This window comes from Cydia amplana, chromosome Z (assembly GCF_948474715.1).
Source record: "Cydia amplana chromosome Z, ilCydAmpl1.1, whole genome shotgun sequence".
In the NCBI taxonomy this organism is placed as follows: Eukaryota; Metazoa; Arthropoda; class Insecta; order Lepidoptera; family Tortricidae; genus Cydia; species Cydia amplana.
The window spans coordinates 35230514-35253874 of NC_086096.1; the positions used below are offsets into that span (position 1 = coordinate 35230514).

Genomic DNA, 23361 nt, shown 5'->3' on the forward strand with positions numbered 1-23361 from the left:
AAGCTATAACAATATTAGTTTGTGGCAAGCAGCACTTTCTTGAAGCTATATATTAAACGTTTTTATATTAAACATGTCAACAGTGAAATTTGTAAGTACCTATATCCCTAACAACTCTGTCCGCCATTTAAACATACGGTATGTTATACTGCCAATCAGTTCTTCGAGATTGACCTATAAGTACCTACAACTTCGACTCAACTGAAGGAAGTTAAATTAGAGACGGGATATGCAAATCGCAGGATACCTAGGAACGGTAGGAAGCGCGACCGGACAGCCTAGATCTAGATTCTAAAGTGTTAACGGATAACATCTGCATAGTCCGGGATGTGTGAATACAGGACGTAGTTTAGCAAAAGATCATTAAAATTGAAACTGTCATGGGAATATACAGGGTGATTATTAACAAATCCACAAGCTAACATGAGAAAACACCTCATGTTTATAGGTATCATATGATAAATATACAGGGTGTAATCTAAAACGTGATACAAGATAATCAAACCTGAATCTTTTCATGATTTTGAACAACTTTTACTATGGGGTCAACTTTGTAAATTAACAATAAAAAAAATCTTTGCCATACATTTTTGTCTACCTCTCCTTGACTATTTCTATGGAACAGCTCAATTTTTTTTAATATTACAAAATTGACCCCATAGTAAAAGTTGTTCAAAATCATGAAAAGATTCAGGTTTGATTATCTTGTATCACGTTTTAGATTACACCCTGTATAATAGCGTTCATTTAGATTTGATTTGTAATGTTTCACAGTTAGTATTTTCCTCGCGTTGGCGTGTTGAAAAATAATAAATAAATAAATATTAATGGACATTTTTACACAAATTGACTAAGCCCCACGGTAAGCTCAAGAAGGTTTATGTTGTGGGTACTCAGACAACGATAGATATAATATACAAATACTTAAATACATAGAAAACAACCATGACTTAGGAACAAATATCTGTGCTCATCACACAAATAGATGCAAATAAATAAAAATAGTGTTTAACTCGGGGGCAAAGTTTGTTTAACCCTTTTCAATTTTGGAATCTTTTGCTTGTTCGGGTATCAGTATTACGAGTAGTATTTATGAGGAGTTAAACAACAACTATGCCCCCTCGTACAACAAAGAACTATTTCAATGAGGGCTCAAAATGTTTGGAACCCCTGCGTTATACAGAGTGAAATTAAACAGGGAAGCAAAGATATACGTTATATGTACTCACCATTCTGGCACATTGAGTTTCTGCAACGACCTCTGGACCCGCAGTTCGTGCTCCGACAGAACGCGGTCCGAATTTTTCTGTAATTCGTTCTCTGGGGGCTGTAACAAGGACAGAATATGTTACATTATGTTGCCTCTCTCTCTCTCTATATTTATCTCTTTGAACATTCTCACAAGAAGGTCATTTTAATTTAATTTTGCACACACATGTAAAATACGAGTAGTACATTATATTTAAAAAAATGTACACTACACGTTTATTTTGATTTGGACTATTTTAAAAGGAGGAAAAAATTATTGTTTCCATTCCGTTACTATTTTTCATGGTCTTTATGACGGTAACGGAATGAAAGGATAAGAAAATGTATGGAAATTTTGGAACACTTTAGGATCGAAAGAGCTCGAGATTCTGAGTAGGAATAACATAAACATTACCAAATAAAAAAATAAATAAAGAGAATACACAACTTTAAATAGTATGTCCCAAAAATATACCTATAACACACCCTTGTAGCTCTATAAATATGATTGTGTCAGATATATTTTTATTAGGTCCGTGAGATATTATTGCAAGTGACTGTACTTAGATAAACAGGGTATTTTTTTCATGGTACACATTATGAGTATTTGCGATCCGATTAATGTAATAAACAATTTGTCAATATCATAATCAGCCTTCGACTATGGGGCTGTAAATAACCTCATTACCTCTTTTGTTTGTTAGTTTTTTTCACCAATTAAGACTTTTTAGCGTGGCCACCATAATTAGATATATTTTTCTCTATTTACATTTGTTTAATACAGTTAATAAAATTGATTAACAAAAAAGGTGATATCGACATAAAGGTGAATATTAATACATCATAAGAAGTCGAGTGAAATACGTAAAATCGCCCGAGGCCGCCAGTTTCACCTATTGACATATTGCGAAATGTTTTTTGTATTTTCAGTCTGTGGCTCCAGGGAACACAAACATTTTCTGACGGCTGAATATTCCCATTTTAACGTAGATCGCATTCCATTTCGCTCTTTGTGGCTTTGAATTCGTGTGGCTATTGTGTTCCATTTACAGTTAAAAAAAGAATTCTGAGAATTTTAATCGGAAACTATTGTAACAATTAACTAATTATATTAAATAAATCGTTAGTGTGTGTGTGTCTTAGCTTTTACAAGTACAAGTATGTCTATATATTTTAACCGGTGCCGCCGAGACCCTGGTGGCTTAGTGGTATGCAGAAGACGCTGGTTCGATCCCAGCACTGGACGTGTTACTGTTAGTCACGTTTTTTCGTTTTGTATGACACGTATTTTAGTTTATGAAATGGATTCATGTTCTTACGCCTTAACAGGGTTCAAGCGGAATTGTAATTGTAAGCGGAAGTTATGAAACTGTTACTGAAAAAGTACATGAAAACTGCTGGATAGACATAATACTGACGAGGGTGAATCTACGAAGTTTAACGAGGCGATTAACGTCAAAAATGTCAACCACGCTGTATAAAATAAGGACTGTCTAAAATGGTCAAGTACACGAGCTTTTATTTTTTAATTCCCCGCATTGACCGATTTTTCTTTCGCACCCTGTATGTGGTTACGGCGTCAGAACTTCTACTTTAAGAGTAAAGCCAGGCGGAAATGTGTATAAAAAAACTATAGTCAATAAAAGCTTCTAGACAACATTCTAAACATTCGAATACGCAGTTTGAATAATATAAAGTGAGGCATTGTCCTAATATCCGAAGCGACATGTATGGGTACAGGTGCCATCAGATATATCGGAGCGGCCAAGGTGTTCACAATATCTGAACAAGCACTCTAACGCCTTGAAAAGAGAGGTGTGTTCAGATATTTGTGAGCACCTTGTCCGCTCCGATATATCTGATGGCGACTGAACGGGACAAATGCAACTGCAACCAGTACAGCTACCACCAGTTTCTGACTTATTCGCTAGCGTGTGCGTAACTCACTTTCTATACATCTCGCTCACACTAATATGCGCGAGATGTACCTACAGAAAGTATGTCAGAAACTGGTGGTAGCCGTACAGCTTAGGTAGATCAGGGATGCGATTTGACATGTGTCACATGTGAAATCGCAACTTGGCCCTCGTCTTATGTCCGTTTAAAAAAAATACATAAATACATCTATATATATAAATGCAAGTGTCCTGACTGACTGACTGACTGACTGACTGACTGATTCATCAACGCAGAGCCGAAACTACAAAAGATAGAAAGTTGAAATTTGCACACTAGGTTGCATTTATAAAGTGTACAAGAGATAAGAAACGATTTTGAAAAATTCAACCCCTAAGGGGGTTAAAAAGGGGATGAAAGGTTGTATGGGGAACAAGTTTTATTTTAAGCTAAGAATTTGAAACTTTGTAAAAATGTATTATATTAAAAAACAAGAAAACTAATTTCAGCGTTTTTGAAAATTCATCCCCCAAGGTGGTGAAAAAGGGGTTAAAAGTTTGTATGGTGATCAAATATTTTTGTGAGTGTGGGACTTGAAACTTTGCATATGGGGATATTATTATAAGACAGGAAAAGTGATTTCAGCGTTTTTGAAAATTCATCCCCTAACAGGGTTAAAAAGGGGTTGAAAGTTTGAATCCATTACAAATGCTTTGAAACTTCTTAGAAAGGCATAATAGCCGATTACAAAAAAAGTAATTGCAACGTTTTTGGAAATTCAACCCCTAAGGGGGTTAAAAAGGGGATGAAAATTCGTCTTGGGGTGCAAATTTTATTTTGATCTAGGAACTTGAAACTTTGCAAAAAGGTATTAAATTAAAATACAAGAAAACTAATTTCATCGTTTTTGAAAATTCATCCCCCAAGGTGGTGATAAAGGGGTTGAAAGTTTGTATGGAGATCAAATATTTTTGTGAGTGTGGGACTTGAAACTTTGTATATGGGGATATTATTATAAGACAGGAAAAGTAATTTCAGCCTTTTTGAAAATTCATCCCCTAACAGGGTTAAAAAGGGGTTGAAAGTTTGAATCCATTACAAATGCTTTGAAACTTCTTAGAAAGGCATAATAGCCGATTACAAAAAAAGTAATTGCAACGTTTTTGGAACTCACCCCTAAGGGGGTTAAAAAGGGGATGAAAGTTCGCCTTGGGGTGCAAATTTTATTTTGATCTAGGAACTTGATACTTTGCAAAAAGGTGTTAAATTAAAATACAAGAAAACTAATTTCAGCGTTTTTGAAAATTCATCCCCTAAGGTGGTGAAAAAGGGGTTGAAAGTTTGTATGGATATCAAATATTTTTTCGAGCGCGGGACTTGAATCTTTGCATTTGGGGATATTATTAGAAGACAAGAAAAGTAATTTCAGCGTTTTGTAAAATTCATCCCCTAATAGGGTTAAAAAGGGGTTGAAAGTTCGTATAGGATTCAAATTTTATTTTAAGCTAGGAACTTGAAACTTTGTAAAAAGTTATTAAATTAAAATACAAGAAAACTAATTTCAGCGTTTTTGAAAATTCATCCCCTATGGTGGTGAAAAAGGGGTTGAAAGTTTGTATGGATATCAAATATTTTTTCGAGCGCGGGACTTGAGTCTTTGTATTTGGGGATATTATTAGAAGACAGGAAAAGTAATTTCAGCGTTTTGTAAAATTCATTCCCTAACAGGGTTAAAAAAGGGTTGAAAATTCGTATAGGGTTCAAATTTTATTTTAAGCTAGGAACTTGTAACTTTGTAAAAAGTTATTAAATTAAAATACAAGAAAACTAATTTCAGCGTTTTTGAAAATTCATCCCCTAAGGTGGTGAAAAAGGGGTTGAAAATTTGTATGGATATCAAATATTTTTTCGAGCGCGGGACTTGAGTCTTTGTATTTGGGGATATTATTAGAAGACAGGAAAAGTAATTTCAGCGTTTTGTAAAATTCATCCCCTAACAGGGTTAAAAAGGGGTTGAAAGTTTTATACGGGTTTCAAATTTTATTTTAAGCTAGGAACTTGAAACTTCGTAAAAAGGTATTAAATTAAAATACAAGAAAACTCATTTCAGCGTTTTTGAAAATTCATCCTATAAGGTGGTGAAAAAGGGGTTGAAAGTTTGTATTGATATCAAACATTTTTTCGAGCGCGGGACTTGAATCTTTGGATTCGGGGATATTATTAGAAGACAGGAAAAGTAATTTCAGCGTTTTGTAAAATTCATCCCCTAATAGGGTTTAAAAGGGGTTGAAGTTCGTATAGCGTTCAAATTTTATTTTAAGCTAGGAACTTGAAACTTTGTTAAAAGTTATTAAATTAAAATACAAGAAAACTAATTTCAGCGTTTTTGAAAATTCATCCTGTAAGGTGGTGAAAAAGGGGTTGAAAGTTTGTATTGATATCAAACATTTTTTCGAGCGCGGGACTTGAATCTTTGGATTTGGGGATATTATTAGAAGACAGGAAAAGTAATTTTAGCGTTTTGTAAAATTCATCCCCTAACAGGGTTAAAAAGGGGTTGAAAGTTTGTACGGGTTTCAAATTTTATTTTAAGCTAGGAACTTGAAACTTCGTAAAAAGGTATTAAATTAAAACTGCAAAAAATTTATTTCAGCGTTTTTGAAAATTCATATCTCAAGGTGGTGAAAAGGGGGTTGAAAGTTTGTATGGAGATCAGATATTTTTGTGAGTGCGGGGCTTGAATTTTTGTACAGAGGCATTTATTAGAATACAAGAAAAGTAATTTCAGCGTTTTTAAAAGTACATCCCTTAAAAGGGTTAAAAAGGGGTTGAAAGTTTTTATGGGGTTCAAATTTTATTTTAAGCTAGGAACTCGAGACTTCTTAAAAGGGTATTTTATTAAAAGAGAAGAAAGCTTATTTTAGCGTTTTTGAAAATTCATCTCTCAAAGTGGTGAAAAAGGGTAAAAAGTTTGTATGGAGATCAAACATTTTTGTGAGTCTTTGTAAAATAGCATTTTATTAAAATACGAGAAAAGTAAATTCATCGTTTTTAAAATTCATCTCTTAAAGGGTCGAAAGGGGGTTGAAAGTTTGTAAAGTTGCAAACAAACTTGAAACTTCGTAAAAAGGTATTTCATCAAAAGAGAAGAAAACTAATTTCAGAGTTTTTGATAATTCATCCCCATGGTGGTGAAAAAGGGGTTGAAGATTTGTATAGAGGTCAAACATTCATTTGAGTGCGGGACTTTAATCGTTGTAAACTTTGTATATAGGCATAGTATTAAAATACAAGAAAAGTAATTTCAGCGTTTGTAAAAATTCGTCCCCTAAAATGGTTAAAAAGGGGTTGAAAGTTTGTATAGGGTTCAAATTTTATTTAAAGCTAGGAACTTCAAACTTCGTAAATAGGTAGTTAAGTAGTAGGTTTTATTAAATAGAGGACATGAAAATCTTCTGATTGAGAGGGATTATATCGAGAACAATTTTATTCAGTTAGGGGCTTGAAGCTTCGTAGGTTGTGAAAGACAAGTATCATGCGTTGTAATATTAATAATTAACAAATGATTAACCGTCTTACTGCGATTTTTTGCTGCATAATGTTCTAAGCTAATGTAGAATATATAACCACCAATATACAAATCCACGCGTACGAAGTCGCGGGCAACAGCTAGTATTAACATACGGTTGCCATGACGTCTAATTTTCAGGGGACCAAGTCAATATGACAATAGGGATGATGACACATGTTGAATTTTATAACAAAATCTAGTAAAATAGATAGCAAACGAGCAATTTATCACAATAATGTAGATATTAAAATAAAATATTGAAAAATTACAAAATTACAGGACCTGAAAGTTTCAAAATTTAAGTTTTTTTTAACTTCCAAAAACGATAAAAGTAAGGGTACCATTCGATTCCTTACATTTCATCCAAAAAAATATTGTATAGCAACTATATACATAAACGCAATATTTCACCGACAAAAACGCAATTTTCTTGTTTTGTCCATACGGGCGATGCGGTCCAGATGGGCGATGACGTCACGGCCTCTGTCCGTTTTGTATAGGGCGTTTCGCGAGTGAAGTGCGACTGTCGGACTTTGACTACAATTTCTGACTTTTGTGTTACTTTAATGCAATGGGTCCCATATAGACATTTACCAGATACCATAAAAAAAAATTAGTCATGTAGCCTATTAATTGTAGGTATATCTACAAAAGAAAATATGTATCGGGATGACAAATACTACGAAAAGTCGCGTTCCTTCCATACATTGTTTAAGTTTCCATTCCATTAAACCCCGTGTCAAAATTTCACGTGGTCGCATCAGTCAGGACATTGGGTAAAGGAGATTGCAATGAAAATCATCGTCAAAGGAAATCAGTGCTTTATTAAGAGCTAAAACAGTATTAGGGTAATCCTAGGCGAGCGAAGAACTCGGACTCGGAAGATATCGGACCGGCCAAGGTGCTCAAAAATATCAGAATAACGTACAAAATAGGCTTTGTTTAGATATTTGCGAACAGCTTGGTCGCTCCGAAATATCTGATGGCGACTTAACGTGACCTTTGCGTGACGTTACGGAAATATAAAAGGCGGGCCGTTACCTATAAAGCTCGGCCTTCACTTTATGAATCAGATATTCATTTGGCGGTAAGTAAGTACTTGAATGAGTAACATTTAGCCAATTTTATAAGTAGCCCTTCAAGCTTACAAGTCATGTTATCGATTCACGTCGCATTTGTCGTCTTTAGGGATTGATTGTAATTAAGAGCCAACAGGAGTGGTCATTTCTCCATACAAACGTACTCGACTGTTTCCTCCGTGGGTTTTGAAGCTAGAGCAATGATTTTTTCAACACAGATTAATATTGTCATAATATTTATCTGTGTCGGACCGTTTTGATTTTTTTGATATTTTTGTTTTTTAAGGCGCTAGAGCCCTTCAAAAATGGCCAAACTGGCCTAATTGACTATGCCGCAATGAGAGGCGTGGTGTTCAAAACTGATATCAATTAGCCAAAAAATCAAAACGGTCCGACACAGATAATTTCATAATCATTTAGATTTCCAAATTTGGTTACGATTGGTTAAGTTTTGGAGGAGGAAACAGTCGAATACGAAACCTCGATTTTTGAGATTACTACGCAGGATTTTTCGCCTTGTCCTTATCGCACTAGTTTTTGGAGCCGCTTCCGTTAGCGAGACGGATATATTTACCTAAAATATTTAAATCTCAGCTCCTGTTTCGTCTTAACATTTACATTGGCTTCAAAACGTATTAATTTCCTAGCAAGTGTAAAAACATTGACGGGAAGTTATTAATAAAAATGGAAACAGTTCACGTTTAATTTAATTCACAGTAACGCCCTTATTAGTACGTTAAACAAACACATTGCATTATTTATTATTTCGCTCACCTAGGCTAGGATAAATCTAAGCCAAATTTACCGATTCATCAATAGCCGCCAATCTGTAAATCGACTTATTAAACGACCTCTCCACACAAACACTTTCCTCTTCACTCAAATCTTTCATCGGCGAAGAATCAGGCATTCCCTCGTCAATATTCAGCGTCTGATGTATTTTGTGGATCACGAATTTCGTATAACCTAACTCTTCGTCTTCTTCCAAAGACACGTCGAATGGTTTACCCTCAGCGTGATGCGAGTAGCTTAGCAGTTCTTCTACGGAATACAAAGAGTCTTTGCTCCGACGTAAAGACGAGCTGATTCCACACTCGCTCACGAGCTCGGACCACGACAGATGACTACAATCGCCCTCATATTGATTCGTCTGATAAGATTCTTGTTTAACGGTCTCATTGTACGATCCGGACCTATTCATAAGCTGCGACACCCCGTATATAGTTTCATACCACGACTCGCAGTTCTCGAACTCGGTTTTAAATGAGTTCGTGTTGAAACTGACTCGGCGTTTCGGCCTTTTGAGCGTAGAGGTCGGCGCGCGGTGCTCGTCGCTTTGCATGACGTCGTTTTCGAAATCGGCGTATTCGGGTATTTCTATGTCGGTGAAGTTGTCTAACGTCGAGATGGAGTTGTAGATGGTGTTTCTGGTGGTTATTTCTTCTTGTAAGGAAGGCGGCGGAACGCTTTGGAGTAATCGATCCAGAAAATTGCGGACACGGTCCTCGTTCTTAACACTGCGATCTAGAGAGTAGGTCGAGGGCTTGCGAAGTATCGGCGAGGCAGACCCCCTCAGATTGTATCTCCTATCCGATCCGGAACTAGTGTTCAACTGATCCAAGCTTTTCCGGCGAGCGCTCAACTTTTTCATGCATATCTTCGATTTCCACTCATAATGTTTACTTTGAAATCCACTTATCGACAAGGAGTTCCCCTCGTCGGACTCACTTCGCGGTATTTCCGGGTATTTCGCGTAATAATAGTCCCTGGACAGAGGTTTCGCGAAAAGGTGTTCGGGTTTGACCTCCTCGAAAGGCTCCATCTCCTCGGTGACCCAGAGCGAGTCCAGGCAGTACCAGAAGCCATTTCTCTGCAGCACCTCTTCGGTGGTCAGTAGCACTATCGACACCATCTCGGCGAGCCTCGCGCTCCGCCTCCAAGTCTGCGACGCGACTGTTCTCAAAACTGTCATTAGATGCTTGTTTACTAGTAAATTTACAAGCGATTCCCGGAACGCACATTAGTTAATGTCACTATTGAGGTAATCGTTTTGTTTAATAAACATGTGACCGTTAGCAAGTAGCTTTTTAAAAGGGATTTTGGATTTAAAGGTTCGTCGAGTCGGAACCTCGCGGAAGTTGAAGGGAAGTTTGAAAGGGTTCGGGGCCTCGTGGTTGGTTCACTCACCCTTGCCTCAGAGGAAGCGAGGAGCGCGCACGGCCCGAGCAGCCCTACGCTCTCCCAGCAAGTCATGTCACTGGCGTTACACAACACGATCCGCGACTAACGCATAGCGATGCACCCGGCCGTTACGTAAGTCCTCATGTCACAACAAAAAAGCGTCTACACATAAACCTAAGACGGACAGGAAAGAGCAAGCGAGAATTTGGAAGCGAAAGCGTTCGCCAATCAAATCAGCATTTGCTTATTGAACGACAAATCTAATTACGAGACTGAATCGCAGGAGGCGGGGGGCTTCGGTGCTTAGGGTGGCTCTGCGGGCCACGGGCTGGGCCGGGGCCTCCGGGTCCGGCATGCGGTGGGCACACTTACGCTGCCACTGCGGCAACACGCATCGTGGGGCATGGAGCCTGGGACTGGCGGCCGCGACGGTGTTCCGCGGTTGACTGAGGTGCGGCGTGTGTCCTTGGGTGCCTTCTGGCCGCGCATGCGCCCCGGCCGTGCCCTTACTACAGTTTCTAGCGCACAATAAGGACACGTTATCTCTCTAGAACTCATTGACATGACATTAAAAAAGCGAGTAGGCATTTTAATCTATTCGATTTTGAGGACGGGAAGCGGAATATTGGCACGCGAGGCTGAAGTGTCGGGGCGGGCTGACCTAGAAATGTTACCCCTTCGCTTTGTATTACTAGCTAAGTAGGGCGTTCATCCTATAAATATTATACCTAAGTGTAGGTTTAAGTTTTACGTTAACTCAATTACGTTTTACGTTAGTTAGGTACCCAAAACGCAAAAACGACAGCATCCCTTTAAGTAAATAAAGTTATTCGAGTGATAATTTCTACGTTTAAGTGTTTAATAAATCACATAGGAATCAGTGATTTAAAAAACCCGTGCTCATTTTGCGTTTCTTACTCGTATTCAATCTCGTGTTCGCTGTAAGTATACAAGCGGAGGTTGACTTATATTAACATAATATTCAAATACCGTTTCCTCCAACTACTTATTTTACCGATTTTTCCGTGGAATGAAATTTCACTTTATGTTTAAACCATTATGTGATTAGGTACTTGATCAAAATGCAAGCTTAAAAAATGTATGTTTCAAATATCAAAAATTAAATTAAATAAATACAAATTTTCTCATCGTGTATATGTATATTCTTGATATAACTAAGTACATATATACATACATATATTTTTCAAACACAATTCAGAGAAATCATTGAACCTCCTTACATACGAGTATCTTTTTAATGTTTTATTAATAAATAATATATTTTTATTACAAAATCGCGTACGATGTCAAGGGATGCAACCAGTCTCCAGGGATTTTTCTAACCTAATAAGATATTCCATTAGTAAACCGCCAGGAACCTTGGTGACCTATACCTAATATATGCACCGCACAGTGAATGATGAGATGACGGGTGACAGAGAGGTATGGAAGAGGAAGACATGCTGCGCCGACCCCAAGTAAATGGGACAAGGGCAAGAGAATGATGATGCACCGCACAGCGCACATACGAAGTATCCCATAAACTAACTTACAGTAAATACTTCTCTGACTTTTATCTATTAAAGTTTGGAGCTGCATGCAGAGCCCCAAAGATCGTATTTTGGTTATGTTTTGTTTGTTTATTTTACTATTTAATAGCAATTATTAAAATTATAATAACGAACTTATCTTTAAAATTAAACTAAAATATATATCTAGAAAATGTGGCCCCTTTGGCATTGTGCCGAGCGATGCGATGCGATGCTAGTACGTTGCGAACTTGCGAGAGAAAGCTGCCAGCTCTTCAAAATGTTTTTTAAGCGATTCAGTACCCCTAGTGTATGTTTCATTCGTTAGCGTGACGTGACGTACGCGTTTGCGTTAAGTGTAATTTTGTATAGGATTTTTGATTTTCCAAAAGGTCCCGCTTGGCGCGCTGTTCAAAATCCCATACAAAAATAGACACATCGCGAACGCACGACACGCTATCGAATGCACTAGGGGTTGTATAGGGGCAGAAGCATCAAGGTTTTAGCTCTAGTAAGCGATATTCTGGCTGGCGTGTTCCATAAACAAGTACAGACAGAATAATTTAATTTCCAACCCACTTAGTACCTTGTCACAGTAACAATCAATATAAAAGTAGCTAGAGACCTCATACTATTGTCACTGTGACAAAGTGCAAAATGCAAGGATAGAAAATTAACTTATTTAACTGTACCTAGAGTCCGTCTAAGCTAACTGTGCAACGGCTGGAACAGAACAACACAACGTGTAGAGTATGTGCGGAAAGAGAAGAGTCGTGGAATGTATGGAGCCCAATCATTCCACGACTCTTCTCATTCCGAACAGACTCTAGCAGTGTATTTTTTTTTATAAACGTCATATTTCCATATCGTCGCTATACTTACTCAACCTCATATCTGCAACAATCATTTGATGGAAATGTCGCTTTTTTTTCATTCGGAATACGGGTGTTTTTGTCATCAAATGAATGTTGCAGATACGAGGTTGAGTAAGTATAGCGGCGATATATGTAAACAAATACAATAATGACGACATTGCCACAGTTTTTCATCGCAAAGTCCATGCAAGCTTGGTCCGACCGTAACAAGTAACGATAAATGTTGCAATTCTAACAAATCGTAAGGGCCACGTTATGCAAGTGACAGCCGAGGTGCATTTCCCGCCGTGTTTTGAACTTGATGCATCGCCTGCATTCTGTACGTAACTTATCGCCCTTATCGGACGACAGTTTAGTTTAGACTAGCGACCCGCCCCGGCTTCGCACGGCACGGGTAACAAATCATAGACCTAAACATTCCTTAAGAATCGCTCTATTGATAGGAGTGAAAACCGCATGAAAGTCCGTACAGTAGTTTTTGAGTTTATCGCGAACATACGTATGATACATGTATACAAACAAACAGACAGACACGGCGGGGGACTTTGTTTTATAAGGTGTAGAGATTGGCGCGCTTAACAATACAGTCGCCATCAGATATATCGGAGCGGCCAAGGTGTTCACAATATCTGAACACGCACTCTTACGCCCTGGCAATAGAGGCGTGTTCATCAGGTATCTGTGAGCACCTTGGCCGCTCCGATATATTTGATGGTGACTTTACTCCAACTAATTACGATATTATTTTACCAATAAGGACAAAGTAAAACAGGATAATCTAATTAGCAGAGATCGGCGGGGGTGAGCTATTTTACTTATAATATGACGTAAGACTTGTCAAATTATAAGGTAAATAGAAAATAACTCACCCCCGCTTATCTCTGCTAATTATACTTAGTTTTTTTTAGCATTAGAAAAAAGGTAAACAATCTGGATGTGTCATTTAATAGAAAAACACGTTTTAAAAATAAGTCACGGCAAATATGTAACAATTATGAATCTAATACGATAATTTATATTCTTCTGCTTTCGTAAGTAATATGTAGTTACTGATTTTTAAAAAGCGTTTTTCAATTAAAAGACACATCAAGATTGTTTACCTTTTTTCTAATGCTTAAAAAAAACGAAGTATAGTGTTTTGTTATATTTAACACAAGCAAAAATTTCATTTAATGGTACCTACTGTTTTATTCATTTACAATGAGAATTATTTCATTAATTACCTTGAGAGGGTGGGTCTTAGAACGGAAATAATACCTAATAATAGATTGCTGCGGAGCCAATTACTAGCTTGATAAAATAAACACATTGAAAAAGTATCTTTTCTTTATTTTATATAATTTTATGTCATGATATTGTTACTTAAATTATAACACTCTAAAAACATTACGATTCACTTGGATAGTCTCTTCGGAAAAAGAAGAGGCGTGGAATGTATGGGGCCCAATACATTCTACGATTCTTTTCTCTTTCCTAAGAGACTCTACAGTTTTTACTAACCACACTAGACAAGTCAGACAGACAACTGTCCAGTTGAACCTCTAGCCGCCCAGAGACCTATAAAAAGGTCTCCTGTTCCATTCTAAATTTGAACTTTGTATTGACAAAATAAAAAGGTCTCCTGTTCCATTCTAAATTTGAACTTTGTATTGACAAAATAAAAAAGTCTCCTGTTCCATTCTAAATTTGAACTTTGTATTGACAAAATAAAAAGGTCTCCTGTTCCATTCTAAATTTGAACTTTGTATTGACAAAATAAAAAGGGCTCCTGTTCCATTCTAAATTTGAACTTTGTATTGACAAAATAAAAAGGTCTCCTGTTCCATTCTAAATTTGAACTTTGTATTGACAAAATAAAAAGGTCTCCTGTTCCATTCTAAATTTGAACTTTGTATTGACAAAATAAAAAGGTCTCCTGTTCCATTCTAAATTTGAACTTTGTATTGACAAAATAAAAAGGTCTCCTGTTCCATTCTAAATTTGAACTTTGTATTGACAAAATAAAAAGGTCTCCTGTTCCATTCTAAATTTGAACTTTGTATTGACAAAATAAAAAGGTCTCCTGTTCCATTCTAAATTTGAACTTTGTATTGACAAAATAAAAAGGTCTCCTGTTCCATTCTAAATTTGAACTTTGTATTGACAAAATAAAAAGGTCTCCTGTTCCATTGTAAATTTGAACTTTGTATTGACAAAATAAAAAGGTCTCCTGTTCCATTCTAAATTTGAACTTTGTATTGACAAAATAAAAAGGTCTCCTGTTCCATTCTAAATTTGAACTTTGTATTGACAAAATAAAAAGTCTCCTGTTCCATTCTAAATTTGAACTTTGTGTTGACAAAATAAAATTTCATTTTGCTTGACAATGTTTGACGTATGGGCGGATATAAAGAACACTACAACATTATAATATTGTACCAATAACAAACATTATTGGTACAATATTACTCATAATTTCCATAATACCTATAACCTTTACACACGCAATTTTTGCATACACGACACGGGGCACTTCTTGGGTTGGTTAAAAACTTAGTAGTCAGCGAACTCTTCAGAAAACTTATCATCTACACAACCTCCCAACTTTTCCTTGACCGAGTCTCATTTTAACCAAGAAAACTTGAGAAATACGTCCAAGTCTGATACGGATAATTTTCTTTTCAACGAAAATGAGCTTGCCGGAGGCACCTTTTATGTTAGGTAAACTTTTTACTCAGCTTTGTAATTAAAGATTGTCGTTCTTTTCACAGCGGTGTCAGTTTCTTTTTATTATTTCTGAAGTTTACTTGTCAGAAATCAGAAATATTTATTGTATAAACTGTGTAGGTACAGGAAGTAACTAGGTACATTTTTTGGTGAGTATCAACAGTTGTGAGTTTTTTGGTGAGTATCTTGTGGATCAATATACGCTCGTAAGTATATATAGGTATTATTTATATCGGGCGAACATTATCCTTTTAAGGTGTTGTTGCATGGTTGGAGTCTGCCCTTGCAAATTTGCCATTAATTAAAACGTTTAAATTTCAAAATTGCTATACCCTGTCCGGACAGGATATAGCAATGAGCCCGGGTTCATGTGTTCACATATGTGTACCTTGTATAGGTACTTATAATGTTGTACATAATTGCAATGATTATGTGATTATAAAATATAAGTAATGTGATGAATCAAAGTCCTTGGTACAAACAATTACTTTTATTTTACTTCAACGAACACTCTTAAACAATCTTAAGTTAACAAGCAGTATCCTTCGTGCTAAATTTAATGTTACTCGTTCCAGCGCCAAGCGAGAATGAATCTTCCACCCTTCCACCTGGTACATTATATTTAAACTCTTTTATCATTACAATCTGCGGGTAGGAGAAGAGGGTCATTTTCGCGACTACCGACAGATTCATTAACAAATATTCGGGTATACACAGATCATATTTTTAATCACTACCTACTGAATGCCATTATTTTAACCTAACTCACACTAAATAATTATAATTTATTTTCGAAATCTTATGAAATATCACAATAATTTGCGATAGCTCTCTCTTAAACAAAAGTTACCTACATAGCGAGCGTAGAATCCGTCTAAGCTAACTCTGCAGTCTTTGACGTGACGAAGTGTACGAGTATCATAATAAACGTCACAGTTCCATAGCTATTTGACGTTTATGGATTGGTGACACACTCTATTACTGCAAATATACTCAATGCTAGATGTCGACTATGAAAATAATAGTCTTTTTGGTACCAAAACGGATGTATGGAGTGAGCACTCTATGTATTTTATTTCTCTATGGCAATACGTAGAAATTTAAGCAAGTTTCTCGGGAAACTATTTTGTCGCCCGCCGCGTCCTGAAACTGAGAGTGGCACTTGCAATCTCAAAGGGCTTTATTGAGTTTAGCATCAGGTAAAACGGGTAAACGAGGTTCGTGACGTTCTTAACGGGAGATTGAGAAATATTCTGCTGTTTACGTGCGTCTCGCTTTTGCAATGTTCCATCTGTAGATACGTTATGTTCGATTGACATGTCTAGAAGACCTGCTAGCATGAGTTGCATTCTCGAGCGCGACTTCTTATACCTTACATTACATAATTATATCTATCGCGCCATCAAGAAGGTATGGATCCGACTCACGCGCGAGAACGCAACTCATGCTAGCCGGTACAGTCGCCATCAGATATATCGGAGCGGCCAAGGTGTTCATAATATCTGAACTCGCACTCTAACGCCCTGACAAGAGAGGCGTGTTCAGATATTTGTGAGCGCCTTAGCCGCTCCGATGTGTCTGATAGCGACTGTACATGTCCAAGATTGCGAAACTTAAATAATGTATGGAAATTGTCTCGTACTTAACTTTTCATGGCATCTGTCACCATACATTTTTTTGTCTTCGTTTGCCATCTTGTCTTGTCCCAGCTTGTTTACTACTTTCCAGTGGCAGCTTTGAAGTCGCATTTTGTTAAGACTCAAAACACTACTTAAAACAACAATTACTCATAAACAGACATAGGATTCCGTGGGGCAAATTTTCTTGACAGGTAGGTACTTCCTATTATCGATGCTCGTTCTATATATATGTACTAGTGATCGCCCCCAACATTGTGTGTTTTTTGTAACTATTGTTTTGAAGACAAGTATGAAATTCACACATAAGTAGCATACTTTAAATAATCGCTAGGTTATATAAAGGTAGGGCGTAATACTTATTGACCTATGAAATAGTCAATATTATCTCAGCCTCTTTATTGATTGATTATCAATCAAAGCGAATTGAGTTATTATTTTATTCGATTTTTGCAATTTTAATAAAAACATATTTTTACAAGCAAACCATTGAGTGATCACTAGTATATAGAACGAGCATCGATAATTGAGTTTATCGATATAGGAAGTCCCTACCTGTCAGGAAATTTTGCCCCACGGATTCCTATGTCTGCTCATAAAGATTACAAATTACAACCTCAATGCAAGTCTCGCGTACCAAAATCACCGGTAACATTATACGAACTTGAAGTAACGTAAATCGGCCGATTCCATTTGAACACAAGAGCGGTAAAGTGCTCCGGAGGGCCTTGTTTCCTTCAAACACTTGATTGTATAATCGAGAGTCAATTCGAGTTTCTTTGAGGTGTTAATTCTACCTGACACGGCCACATCGAAGTGACCGAAAGCTTTCTAATTTGAATTTTATACTGATATACATAAAGTTTATATTAGTGGTGAAGATTTTGATTCGATTTTCTATCGAATTACTATAGTTACAAGCAGCTTTGCAGTTAACTGTACATACTTACAGACGAATAGAGTACGTTAGACTTCGCTTTGCCGTTTAATTGACGTACCTGAAAACAAAAGGAAAATAATATTAATATGTAATTCAAGTATTGACTCTTAAGAAAAGTTGCCTTCGCCCATACTGTTAACTGACAGTTCGTAAACATTATTATAGTCACTGCGGGCAAGACCGTCTACAAGGGAAGTCCGTCTACACGTTATAACTTTTGAATTAAGAGTCGTATGCCGCTTTAGAGTCTAGTGGATTAATCAGTTTTGCGCGTTAGTTCCCTCACTCTAAAACAGATGGCGCTGTGACAACCAATTTCAGAGCAATCCGCCTAAATAAGTCATTTCGTGTTTTGAACTCAAAGTCATAGTTCGACAGCCGTTCGAAAAAATTTTTTTTAAAAATAGTTTTTGAAAAGATTGTGCATCAGAAAGTACCTACGTAAGTAGCATAAGAACCAGTTATCTTTATTCTGTGTTTAAAATATCGGAAATTGGCTTAGTTTTGTAATTATACGTTCCACCATTTATCACATTAAAATTTGACTAAGTTTGAAAGTCCGTCTATTATGTACAAGGCAAGTCCGTCATATGCCGGACTTTCGTTAAATCAGAGATTACCAACTGTTTTTGCGACTTTAATATTATAACGATTTGATAAGGTATCGAAAAATCCTCCTGACATTGCGCATGATGTTAGTTTCCTAAATTTTCATCTCAGTAAATTAAAAGAAACTAATAAAGTACATTTTAAAATTTCTATTGGTCTTTTATTTTGGAAATCCAAAAGATAATTACGTATAATTATTAGCCATAAAAGGTTTACCACCCCATTTTCGTAGTATATGCCGGACTTGCCTTTATATTAGAAAAATGGCGTTTATTTCGAATCTGAACCCTATATTAACAAGTTGAAAGTACACTTTTAATTGCCTTGATTCATTCTTTTTAGGAATTCGACTACGAACATATACGCACCCATAGATTGGCTGATATCATTACTAGACGGACTTCCCTTAAACTACAAGGCAAGTCCGTCTACTCGCCGTCTTTTAAAAAATACTAATGTTTTTGCTTAATTTATGATTAAAATGATCTGTCACTATGGCTAAACTATTAATTATTAAATTCTTCATCGTATGCGATTACAAACGGTAACGTAGGTGAATAAGTAACGCAACTAAATCACTCCAAAGTAAAAAATAAATAAAGTATGCCGGTCTTGCCCGCAGTGACTTAAACATTAGTGCAAATAGTGCAATAAGCTGCATGTTTCAACCCTAGCAAGAAGATCCGCACATCGAATGTAAATTCAAGTTCATTAACTGTCATGTCATAACTGTAAATTCATGTGTCGATTTAAAATGTAAATAACTATTTAGTGGTAGGGTTGTCACTGATATAAAAATATTTCATTTAATCATTTTATTTTACTTATTAACCCAGATTTACGATTATAATAACTCGATTGTAGATCACTTAGATAACGCTATCCTTTCAGCTCAATCTCTAGAATGTTCCACCCTGTATAATCTTGTTAATTTCGGGAAATTGTGTCGAATACTCAAAGCTAATACGTGCGGGGTATATTTATTTTACGGAGAAGGGATAACTGTCAGTGCTACGTCAGGTAAGTGTCAGTCATGTCAAGGCAATAATCGTATACCTTTAAACGAGCAATTCTTGCATATATATTTCTCGATTTCGGTGAAATTTGCTATATGGAGGGTTATCGGGGGCGAAAATTCGATCTATCTAGATCTAGGTCTTATCTCTGGGAAAACGCCCAATCAATCAATCAATCAATGTCTTTATTTTGCATAAAAAGTGGTACATAATAGAAGTATATACATAGTGTAGTGTAAGTAGTGTAGTACGTGGTGTATATTCGAGTTTTTATGTTTACCGAGCAAAGCTCGCTCGGTCTCCCAGATATAAATTATAATTATATTCGTATCCCGCATACCGAATGAAATACGAGTATAACTTATTCCGTGTTATTGCTAGTGCCATGATGTAGTTTTAATTATGTAGTCGTAGCGTCACTTCGGTACTCTACTCATAATGTCGCAATCAGTCGTTAAGTGGAAGTAATTTTAGTTCTCAGTTTCAGACAGTTATTAGCCCCTTTAGCGCAGTTAGATAGTTCCTCTACTAACAAGTCTAATTCTAAGTTGCATCATTGAATATAAGTAAAGAAAGAGTGGTAACTCCATACATCAGTTTTCTTACCAAAACACGAGTTATTTCGTAGTCGAAATCTAGCGTCAAGCAGCGGACATTATCAGTGCTGCTGCTGCTAGTTGACAATAGATGTCGCGGCAAACAAAAACTATTGCTCGACAATTTTTAGCTAATATTATAACCGGATTAACCCGAACTCTATTTTCAACTACTTCTGCTTAAATAATATTAGTTGTAAAATGTTTTAGTAGTACATTTTTCGTGACATCTGGTGTCAAGTAGCGGTACTGATAATTCCGCTACTTGACGTTAGATGTCGACTACGAAATAACACGCGTTTTGGTAAGAAAACTGATGTATGGAGTTACCACTCTTTCTTTACTTATATTTCTCTCTGGTTGCATCAACTATAGGGTAAACTAAACCCTGCCGTCGACACCCCAACTACTTTTCTCGTGGACACATTTAGCGGAACCCCATAAAAGGTTTAATTACTTGATTTTTATTTAATTTGAAGATTCAAAGGTTTTACCGGTTAACCTAGGGTTAGGGGATGGCGCAAGTGGCGCTTAGACAATTACTGGAACAGCACCTAAAGTAATCACGAAATTAGATACATATAAACTCTTTTTTGTGTTCCTCCAAATGTGTTCATGAGTGTAGTTAGGTGTCACCTTCAAACTTATTTTTAGGCAATATTTCGGGGATCTCGAATAGACTAACGATTTCGATGAAATTTTCTATTTTGGGGGCTAAAGATCGATCTAGCTAGGCTTTATCTCTGGGAAACGCGCATTTTTGAGTTTTTATAATTTTTTACGAGCAAAGCTCGGTCTCCCAGATATTATACCATTCACTGGAGCTAGCTCTTAGTCTGCATCCCACTGTTCCCACTGTACACAACAAAGGTCAATACATCTAGCACTAAATTGGATTAAATTGGGCGATTGACCAATCCGAGCATTCCGAATAGCCTAACGATGAGTGACAGTTTAACCGGGCCCTTAGCGCCTCTTCCCATGTTATACCAGAGACCAGTTAGACAGACAGACAGATATACAAATACAAGACTTCTTAAACATATATGACGGTCTTCCAGGCCATACTTTTTACACGTCTTCCCTAGTGTTTGCAATCTGGATCCGGAATGTATGAAATTATCCGTCGTGCAAACCCTAGTCGTCCCTAAATTGACTTTAATGGTTCTATGTGTGCCACTGGTTCACTGTAACCTACCCTATATCAAAGAGAATTGGAAATAGAGGCGGATTGTCAAAGTAAACTATGTAGCCATAGTAAATTTACTATCATCTTTCGAGATTAAAACTGTTAGAACGCCATTTGACTTTGATCCTTATTCTTTCACTGATATGTGTCAATTTGTTAAATGTCAAAAATTAACACCATCTACTCGAGACTAGGCCAAAGGTATGGTGCAATCTTTTCGAGCGATGGCGCCATACCTTTGGCCTACTGTTTTAATTTTCCGTCGAAAGATGGCAGTAAATGTACTGTGGCTACATAATTTATCATGACAGTAACTCTCTATTCTCTTTGCCTATAGGTACTACATGGAGGTAATTTTAACCATTAAAAAAATTTGTAGTTGTGATTTTTATACAATAACAAATTGCATATCTATAAATTTTTAATAAAATCCTGCATCCCAATGTCTGCTCCCTTCGCGAACTTTCCACTCGTCCTACTTTGGTCCTTCGCCACCATTCACTCTTTGAACGATGCACTTCCATTCACTCGTTCGCTTTCAGCCCACTGCATTCATGCGGTAGTCGGTGAGGTGGACGCAGATTTGCACACTTCATCGAATATCGCAATGGACTACTTACTTATAAAAGTCTGGTTTTTGAAGTGAAATCTTAATTTAAGCATTTACTGAATTGCCAATTTGAAGGATGAATCAATTATTGCTTGAAATGCAACCGTCAAGAAAAGAGCGTACTCCCATCTTAAAGCAGTTTTGTAAATTCTACTTGAAAAATTTCGTTTCGTCATATATTCCAACTGAACAGGTGTAAGTAGTGTCAAGTTAGGTTTCTTAACTAAGCGGCCCTAAGTTAAGTAAACACACTTCATGAGCTTGTAAGTCTAACGCTACGGCTTACGTAGGAGGACAACGCGCGAACGCGGCGCGATCGCCGCGTAGCGTTAGCAACGCTAGATAATATAACAAATTTGTACTCACAATTAACTTGAATGAACCTTAGTCCGTATGCCCGTAAGTGACTGTACTTATTACGGTACAGGTTTTTACGGTGCGGGGTTAATTGCAAACATGCAACAATTGTAACTTGTAAAGTAGGTATAATGTCCATTTCCAGAATATCAATCGTATGCGAGGAACTGACGCTATCCGGTACCGGAATTTAAGTGCGCTATACCCTTTATTCATAAAACTTTACAAGCCTCAATTGGTTAATTTATGATTTATCCCTTCGTTACAAATAAGTGAAATACGTAAGTTAAAGTAAGTCTAATCAGGTAGGCATTAGCGTGCCGGTTTCTCGGACTACCGGGTTTAATCACGGCGAGCGTCATTATGAGGATTTCCTGCAGGAATAGCAAAACTTGAATCGAAACGCTACATACCTATCGTGGCGTCTTTGTAAACAACTTTTATTTGAAGGGGCCCACTGATTATCAATTCGCCGGGCGATATCAGCCTGTCAGAGTTGTTCGGAACTATCAACTTTTTGTTCTAACTGACAGGCTGATGTCGTCCGGCGGACTGATAATCAGTGGGCCCCTTTAGATTACAAGATTGAATAAAACAAGCGAATCATTATTAAACCATGCGGTTGTAAACTACATATATTTATGTAAATCTTATTCTTGACCGTTTCACTTTAAATCATTGTTTCATTTATTCAAATTTCATTGTACAATAGTATTGTTTTTATTTGTAAACCGCTTTATGTCCACCACAGGACAGGCTTAGGCCTAGTGTGGGGGCCAGCATAAATGTAATACTGTATATTTTATTTCCGAAATAAAACATTTGTATTTGTTTGTTGTATTAGTTGAAAATGTTGAAATGTTATTTTTTTAAGAACTGTTTAAATTACTATATTTTTACCGCCTAGTGTGGCTACCACCAGTTTGGCACTGACATAAACGCTATCGAGAACGTAACTTACTTTCTATGCATCTCGCTTAGTGATCCAAAAGGCTCGAGCCCTGTGAGCCTTTTTTTAGGGCTCGCCTCATCTCTTGACGCCTAAAAGCCTAAAAGCCTTTTTTATTTATTTCATTAGTAGAAACAAGAATACCTACTCGTTATACCTAAAATACAAGAAAATGCTTGAACATTAGAAGTAAGTTAATCATCCAATCAAAACACAACCTTGTAGTCTTAGCACTACGATCTATTCTACAATGGCTGCATGATGCTTGCATCTCTTCTTAGTGTACCTGAGATGAGATTACAGGCAATTTACTAGTTCTCGAGTTGCCTATTTTATTCTGCAGGCGTTGAGACTGTAACTGAGACAAAATAGT

At 36.8% G+C, this 23361-nt stretch overlaps 1 protein-coding gene across 1 annotated transcript in view; it reads right to left on the reverse strand.

Annotated features, from left to right (window-relative positions):
- LOC134661246 (serine/arginine repetitive matrix protein 2) overlaps positions 1 to 23361 on the reverse strand; it is a 153125-nt gene that overhangs the window by 24597 nt on the left and 105167 nt on the right. The window contains exon 4 of the mRNA XM_063517233.1: positions 1230 to 1327. Within this exon, the coding sequence (XP_063373303.1) occupies positions 1230 to 1327 (98 nt within the window). The remainder of the gene's footprint in view (positions 1 to 1229; positions 1328 to 23361) is intronic.